We start from the raw sequence: 9,012 nt of genomic DNA, 5'->3' as shown, positions 1-9,012 counted from the left end.
CAATTTCTTTTTACCCCCCCCCCCCCTTTTTCCCCAAAAATATTCTTTCCCTCAAGATATGGTCATAATCTCAATTCAAATTTCCAATGGAGTTGGCAACCATAATTACCCATTTAAATTTACCATAGTGCTAACTTAATCTATTTTATAATAGAATTAAAAATATAGTGTCAAATCTTTCATATATAAGATGCAACATTTGCAGATATTTTTACTGGTCTACCTTTATAAATATGCATTTCTTTAAACATAATTTAAAAGCAGTGTAAGGGAAGTAACCAAAACGTTGTATTTGGATTACCTCCCTTACACTGTTTTAAATTATCTTTATTGTTCATTAACCATTACTTTATACATAATTTAAAAGCAGCGTAAGGGAGATAATTTCAATGATGTATTTGATTTATCTCCCTTACACTGCTTTAAATTATGTTTTGTACTAAAGTATTTGTCCATTAACCAAGACAACCTTGTTTTCCCCCCTTTTTTGCCCCTAATTCCTAAACGGTTTGAGCCATAACCCCCCAAAGCAAATCCTAACCATCCCTTTGTGGTATGGAAACTTGTAGTATAATTTCAGAGAGATCCATACACCGTTCCACAGTTATTGTCTGGAAACTAGAAAATGCTTATTTTTGGCCCCTAATTCCTTAACTGTTGGTACCATAACCCCCAAAATCAATCCCAACCTTCCTTTTGTGGTATTTAACCTTATGGTCAAATTTCAAAAAGATCCATTCACTTAAACTAAAGTTAGAGTGCGAAAACCAATGTGTCTTCGGACGACGCCGGACGACGACGACGACGGACGACGACGACGACGACGCCAACGTCATACCAATATACGACCACAAAATTTTTTTGCGGTCGTATAAAAACCTGATAAAGAACTTTTTTTCAAGGACAACAGACATATGCCAGAGGAAAACATCAGATAATAAGTTGCTTACAGATGTCTTTAGTTGTCTGTATTTGGCAAAATATGTGTGGATTGCTATTTCTGGTTCTATTGTCTTGTGGAATCAAAAGGTTAAATGTAGGGACTGCAACAATTTGGTGTATAATTTTGTAAAAGAAAATAATTCTGTATCTGAATAGTCTTATTTTAACTGGGTACCAGTTTAGGTCTGTCATCATATCATATCATATCCAGCTGGTGTTCTGGAAGAGGTTACTTGCATGTGAAGCGGGCTGCTTTTTTCTGCCCTTTTTTAATGAAGGGAAAATTTGTTGTTTTAGATGTGGTCCCAAATGATTGAGCAGTCTGTAGTCTAATTTTGGTCGGACTAGAGCTTTGAATGCGTGGGCTTTTACAGAGCTCCAGGTAAGCAGTCTGGCGTCTTACACTTTAGATGGTTATTTTTAGATTTCTACGAATAAATCCAAGAAACTGATTTGCTTTTGCGGTCATGTTATCAATATGTCTATCCCATTTAAATTTGACTTAAAAGTACCTTCTGAATTATTAAATCTTATACAAATAATTTACGTTAACGAATGCTGTAGGCAAGACAACAAAACCTGCATATCAGCATGATTTCCCGAAGTTACATTTTTATTAAGTCCTAAAGCTGGTGAACCAGAACAAATCTCGTGGAATGGAACAAGCATCTAGTATCTTACATCAAAATTATATTACCAAATATCAACTGATTATCTGCACGGAGTAAGGTAAATGAAAGCTACTTAGTCATGAAACTGGAAGTTATCAACCATTACAAAATTCATATTTTTTATTAAACATCTCATTATATAATATCCTAGTGGGACAGTCTTCTCTGCCAACTTGCTAAAAGCCTATATCATATCAACTTGTAGCCAGTACAAAGCTCCTCACAATGTTATAGATCTTACACAACTTATATATAAGTAACATACCTCTGTTTGTTAACTGGTCTTCATAATAAGAATATTGACAGAACTCGAACGATAGTTTTCATCCGCTTATATACTCCAGGTTGAATACATTATTTCCTGGATAAGGGTGTTCCCTAAATGTTTCTCTTACTGAACATGAGAATCACTCACAAACACCCCTATAACCTTAAACCCCATTCAAACGTCTAAATCTACACATACTTTCTACAGCGTGAAACATGTATTGCTACAATAATCTTTTTTTTGTAACCATAAAGATCAATAAACATTACATACGGTGTTACCATGTTATCAAGTTACTTTCATTGGGCCAAGTGATGGCAAAAGCTCATACTCTAGAACTTTAGGCCAGGCGAGTGAATGACAGAATATAACACAACGTTTCTTAACTGTTTAAAGATATTGAACCAGTAAAAACCAGACACCTTCTTTCTTTGTTGACACAAGCAACACTCTCCAGAATATTAAACTATTATATAAGGCAATATATGGCAACCTCACAAGAACATCTCTCATCATAATATATTTTGAATTGATTTGTAATAAAATGCGTGGGGCGCAGCGTGATACGACCCTGGGGGTCGAACCCTGAATAGTTGGGGTAAGTATTGATACTACTTTCAAGCTCGATACAGCTCTGAATTCGGATTGTGATTAAATATTTTACACAGCATAGATTTCGGACACAGAACTGAAAAATTTGAAATTAGACACCTATCATTGTCCAATATCCAAAATCTAAATACACTGTTAAGATGCAGCATATCTAAGTACACCAACAATTTAATTTGTTCATTTATTAATGGAAAATATTAGCTAAGTTTTTAAAATGCTCCATAAGGAATTAGCTTAAGCTGTAATTGGTATGAAACCTTTTATTATCATGTATAATAGTGAACTGAAGATTCATATTTTTTTTGGCAAAATAGGATAATAATATGGGATAAAGTGGTTGGGATGTTATTTGAATTAGATTTGTGAATTTGTGTTTTTTAGAGTGGACTATCATTTAAATTGTGGTTTGAGTTATTTCCTTTGAACAGAAATATCAATATGGAGGAAATTGTCTGAAGTATATGTGGGAAATGTTTAGCACCCTAATTTGGACCCACTTGGAATCACAGCCCAAAATCAAAATTCTAAATATACAGAAAGATTAATTATATCAAAGAACCCCAATGTTTCAAGATTATGTAAACCCCATTGAAATTGGTCAGATATAAGCAATTCAAACAAAGTGGTTTGTGAATGAAAATGAAGTCAAGGTCAGATAAACCAATCCAGACATGTAAACATTACAATCATTCCCTACACCAAATATAGTTGACCTATTGTTTATAGTATACAAGAAACTGACCAAACTATGAAAACTTAATATTAACTAATGAACCATGAAAATGAGGTCAAGGTCAGATGAACTCTAAACAGACATGCATACCTTACAATTATTTCATACAGTTAAATTATTGTTTATGGTATCAAGTAGGAGTCATTAACTACTGAAACCTATTGACCAATGAAACATGAAAATAAGGTCAAGGTCAAATATCTGCCAGACATATCTACACCTAACAATCATTTCATACACCAAATATAGTTATCCTTTTGCTTATAGTATTAGAACAAGAGTGCACACGCTGAAATGTCTCGCCTTCTTTACTAATTGTTGATATTATGTTGATAGTCCTAAATATAAAGTTTTATTACAACTGTCACATAAACTTAACATTAACCAAGTAAACTAAACATTGACCAATGAACCATGAAAATGAGGTCAAGGTCAGATGAACCATGCTAGGCAGGCATGTACAGCTAACAATTCTTCCATACAACAAATATAGTTGACCTATTGCTTATAGTTTAAGAAAAACAGACCAAAACACAAAAACTTAACACTGAGCAATGAACCTTGAAAATGAGGTCAAGGTCAAATAAAACCTGCGTGACTGCCAAATAGATCATAAAATATTTCCATACACCAAATATAGTTGAACTATTGCATATAGTATAAGAAAAACAGACCAAAACACAAAAACTTAACTATAACCACTGAACCATGAAAATGAGGTCAAGGTCAGATGACATCTGCCAGTTGGACATGTACACCTTACAGTCCTTCCATATACCAAATATACTAGACCTATTGCTTATAGTATCTGAGATATGGACTGGACCACCAAAACTTAACCTTGTTCACTGATCCATGAAATGAGGTCGAGGTCAAGTGAAAACTGTCTGACGGGCATGAGGACCTTGCAAGGTACGCACATACCAAATATAGTTATCCTATTACTTATAATAAGAGAGAATTTAACACGACAAAAAATCTGAACTTTTTTTTCAAGTAGTCACTGAACCATGAAAATGAGGTCAAGGACATTGGACATGTGACTGACAGAAACTTCGTAACATGAGGCATCCATATACAAAGTATGAAGCATCCAGACCTTCCACCTTCTAAAATATAAAGCTTTTAAGAAGTTAGCTAACGCCGCCGCCGCCGGATCACTATCCCTATGTCGAGCTTTCTGCGACAAAAGTCGCAGGCTCGACAAAAACGGACCAAAATACAAAAATGAACCAGGAAAATGAGGCCCAGGTCAGTGGAAACCTGTGGGACCGACATATATACCTTACATTCCATACAATAAATATAGTTGACCTACTGCTCACAGTACCATGAAATGAGGTTGAGGTCAGGTGAACCCTATATGAAAGACATGTAGACCTTGCAAAGATCATTTACAAAATATGGCGTTCTCATGTTGTACTGTGACACCACTGTCCCAGGTTAGGGGAAGGTTTTCTATGATGTGTCATCTGTACTATTATTTGTCTGTTTGTCTATTTATTTTTGGCCATGGCGTTGTCAGTTTGTTTTCGATCTATGAGTTTGACTGTCCCTCTGGTATCTTTCGTCCCTCTTTTTTGGCCCCAGTAAATATGTTTAACCCACCACATTCTGTATGTGCCTGTAGTTCAGTGGTTGTTGTTTGTTGCTGTACATCGTATTTGTTTATTACATAAATCAGGCCATTAAGTTTTTTTCGTTTAAATTGTTTTACATTTGTCATTTTGGGGCCTTTTGACTTGCTGTGTGGGGTTGATGGAGGCTTTACAAAGTTGTTGACTTTTATGTTGTTTGGTCTCTGGTGGAGAGTTCTCCATTGGCAATTATACATTTCATTTTATACTATTAATCATAATCAGTAAGAAATTCACATGACAAAATTAACGATTTTTTTTTTTAAAGCATCGGCAGACCAATGAAAATGACATCAAGGACAAAGGACATATGAGACAGAAACTCCATTTCATAAGGCATCTGTACGCAAGGTATGAAGCCTTCAGGACTTTTACACTCAGAAATGTAAAGCTTAGTACAAATAATTTAGGCCATCACCGAATTGTAATCTATGTCTCGCATTTTGAGACGAAACTAGTAGGCGAGATAATTCAGTTATCAGGCACATTTGAATAAAAGTTTTGACTTGAAATATGAAACTTCTATCATTATGATAGAAATAAGAAAAAATTCTCAATTTTGTATGAATCAATCATAAGAAAGCATCTAGTCCCAAGAGTCAATCCAACCAACTCTAGTAACAAAACAGCAACACAAACTTTGATGACACACATAACTGATTAAGACTATTTTGATATTACCGACAGGTAACCTACATTTGCTCTTACTTGACCGAGTACGAGAATGTCCAACCAGAGTAGGTAACCTATCGATAAATAATATACTCTGGATTCAAGTCGTTATTATGAAATTAGTCAATTTCATTAAAGCATGCTTAGGCCAAATAAAAATATATGTGTGGCTCAAGTTACACAGAATTTGTTTAATTTTTAGCATGTATAGGATACTTTTAATAGAAATTCAGATGACAGAAGTCTATGAATTAAATTATTGAATTTCACATTCCATAAAATTGGATCTTTCAAAATTTATTTTTCAGAAATGTAATAAAAGTTCTAGGGTCGGTCGCGTAACTAGAACCACAAATACATTTTTATTTGGCCTTACCAAGGTTTATGGACCGACTTTCCAAGACTGATTACTTAATACCTTTTACCTTTGTGTGTGATAGATGTAAGTAAAATTCTTAAACATGGACAATAAAAACCATAACAAATAATAAAGATTCAATCTTGGTTTATTTACACCCCCTGGTTTTTTAATAATTTTTCAGTCATCACAGTCATAAAAGGTCAAAAGCATTTTAGGCTTGGTTTATTTTGATGTTGCTAGAATATCCTTATATCATGCACATTGCACAGATATTAGCAACTGTTAAATTCATACACATTCAAAGCTTGAAAACAAGAATTATGAAACAATTTGGTAAATTAACAAAAAACTTTTTAACAATTACACATAATGTCCTTGTTTTCAAGAAAATAATAGTATTAACATAAATAATATTCATCTTTCATAAATAATAATTTATCACAATACATAAACAATTATTCATTTGCATATATAACACAAAATATTTTAATTGCATGTTATACACATAATTATGCACAAATGCTTCAAATCATTTACCAGCAATTATACTGTCACATGATTGATGAATGGGTTAAAGGTCATACGAATAAGTTAGTAGCACCATATGCCATGAATTTATTCCCCTGAAGTTGTAAATGCACTTTCTCGAGAGAACTTGTGTCACATAATATTGATAAACTTCAACTGGGGAATATCTTATTTCATTTGTTACGATCATGGAAGGCAGCTGAGCAATATATAAACATGATACTCCACATATTAATAATGCTTCCATATCTGTAAAAATATTCCAGTAAAATGAATCAATGATTTATATGCTCGGCACGATCAATCACACTGTAATAAATAATCTAACTTCTTACACATGCACATTTCTTGAATTTATACAACCAAATCCATGATATAATACAATAATCTGTAATTGCTGAAGACGTTGAAAACGTCCGGTTTTATACATGCATGATCACGTTAAAAATTGTCAATTTCAAAAGATCATGATCACGTCACTGTTTTAAGTGTTTCATTTAAGTTGCCATTCAATATCTCAACTGTAAATAAATGCCTTACGCCACATTTTTTTCATCTATATCATTCAGAACAGTGGCAGTATTAAACATGAAAACATTATATGACTAAAATGAAGCTATTCTCAGCTATCCACTTCATCATCTGCTTCTCGTAACCATGTGAAAAATTGAACAACTTGTTTCATTGCTACTCCTTTTCCTTCCTGTTCTGCAGGGTCCTTACTTGCTTCCCACTGATTAAAGGCATCCTCAGAAATAATGTCCTCATCATACAATGTATCAAATAATGTCCGTAAAACTCCTGCAAAAAGCAATCAATGAATTTAGTTATTTCTTTGTGAAACTGAACATTATCAAATTTTTGTATTTGAAATTTCAGATCAGAAAATATGGTACTACTCAAATCTTCCAATAATGAACCACAAGCTTTACTATAACAAGTCCTTGATTGCTGTTTTTTTTTTACTATTTACAAAATTGTTCGGTATCTAAATTTCACAATAAAGCAAGAACGGGAAGAAATGGTACTCAAACAGTATGTCTTCCTTCATCAAAGGACAAAAACAAGTCTAACAACTTATAATGTAATCACACGACTCAAATTCTATGGGTGAAGAAAACTGTATAGTCATCAGGAAAGTCAGAAAAAACAGGTTTCTTAACAAATAATGACCCTACATAGAAACTAAATTTCATCAATGCCAAGATAAAATGTGGAATGTAAAAGATAATGTGATTACAAGTCATATGCAAACATCTTCCAAGATTGACAGACTTATTCATAACCTAACAAAATAATTTAATTTTAGATGTAACGCGTCTTCTGATTGGCTGACATTGTTTTGTTTATCAGCTCATAGACATAATTTTGTCAGATGACCGTGACGTCATCACCGTTTTTTCATGGTTTACTCCTGTTTAAAATGGAATTTAGAATTAAATTATAAGAAATGACTGTATTTATGACCTATATTTTTTCTGTCTATTCTACGCAGGTTATTCAGTGTGCACCACATTTTTGATGTTATTTCTTCATAGACAGAAAAAATATTACAGTCATCCCTTAAATAAAACAAGGAGTTATCCTGCATTTATGCTTTTTTTTAACATAACTAATTGTAAATTCTTTTCTTATTTGACTAACCTGGTGGGTGTTCTAATTTATGTACAAGAGCTTGAAGTGCATAGAGTGCCTGTAATTCAAACTCTGCTTGATGATCTAAGTATTTCTGTAATATAACTCCTCGTGCTGTAATTCTTGTAGCGTCTACCTTAGCACTGTTACCACGCCCTGGAAAAGAAAACGTATCACATTAACATATTGCAATGTTGATAATGCAAACAAAAATACAAATTGGAAACAACATATACATATACAAACTTACCATTACATCTTTTAGTGTAACTATACTTTTATAGACTTTACAGACCTGCTGGACAACTTTTTTTTTATCCCACTACCAATAATTATTTTTTTTATTTGTAACAGAATTGTATTTGCTTCAATCCCTATTACACACAGAAAAAAATATCATGTGATGTCCAACCCTCCCCTACATTTTTATCCTGGATTAGCTCTCATAAAATTTGGGATAAATATCTATGATACAGCAAACCAATATCACATGTCAACCTACACATAAAATATTCTGAAAGTCTTTACAAAGACTGTACATTACCTGTTATTGCACTTGAACATACTGCAGTCATCAATGCACGAATGAACTTCTTATCTTTAGTTGTAAAATCATCTAAATTAGCCTGTGAAAAAATAATATGTTCAATCTAAATTCAATTCTATCCAAATCAATTCCACTTTTTTTTTTTAACTGCTTTCTAGTTTATTAATGTAACAGCTGTTACTGTATGAGTTCAAAGTAATTTTAGTCTTGTTCTACTTGTCCAGTTGTATATTCAGTAATGCATTGGAACCCTTTTCTATTTATTATTTTGTTTTTTTTTTTAATTACAAACTATTAAATTTTCTATATAATGTAAATTCAGAAATTATTGTGTGCATTTATTTTGTGATGGTTGAACAATGAACACAAATGAGAGTTAAATTATTGCAATTTCAGGAAATGTTGG

The 9,012-nt window shown here is 32.9% G+C and overlaps 1 protein-coding gene across 4 annotated transcripts in view; it reads right to left on the bottom strand.

Annotated features, from left to right (window-relative positions):
• Positions 1-6,023: 6,023 nt before the first annotated feature.
• Positions 6,024-9,012, bottom strand: part of LOC127719697 (eukaryotic translation initiation factor 4 gamma 1-like) — a 40,435-nt gene continuing 37,446 nt past the window's right edge. For all 4 annotated transcript variants that reach the window (XM_052225935.1, XM_052225933.1, XM_052225932.1 and 1 more), the window contains exons 27-29: positions 8,604-8,685; positions 8,069-8,215; positions 6,024-7,225 (exon numbers count right to left, since the gene is read on the bottom strand). In XM_052225935.1, coding sequence (XP_052081895.1) covers positions 7,047-7,225; positions 8,069-8,215; positions 8,604-8,685 — 408 coding nt within the window. In that variant the 3' untranslated portion in view covers positions 6,024-7,046. The remainder of the gene's footprint in view (positions 7,226-8,068; positions 8,216-8,603; positions 8,686-9,012) is intronic.

Source organism: Mytilus californianus, unplaced genomic scaffold (assembly GCF_021869535.1).
Source record: "Mytilus californianus isolate M0D057914Y unplaced genomic scaffold, xbMytCali1.0.p SCAF_11, whole genome shotgun sequence".
NCBI classification, from domain to species: Eukaryota; Metazoa; Mollusca; class Bivalvia; order Mytilida; family Mytilidae; genus Mytilus; species Mytilus californianus.
The sequence above is the reverse complement of the archived record's forward strand: the minus strand, read 5'-3'. Positions and strand labels throughout refer to the sequence as shown.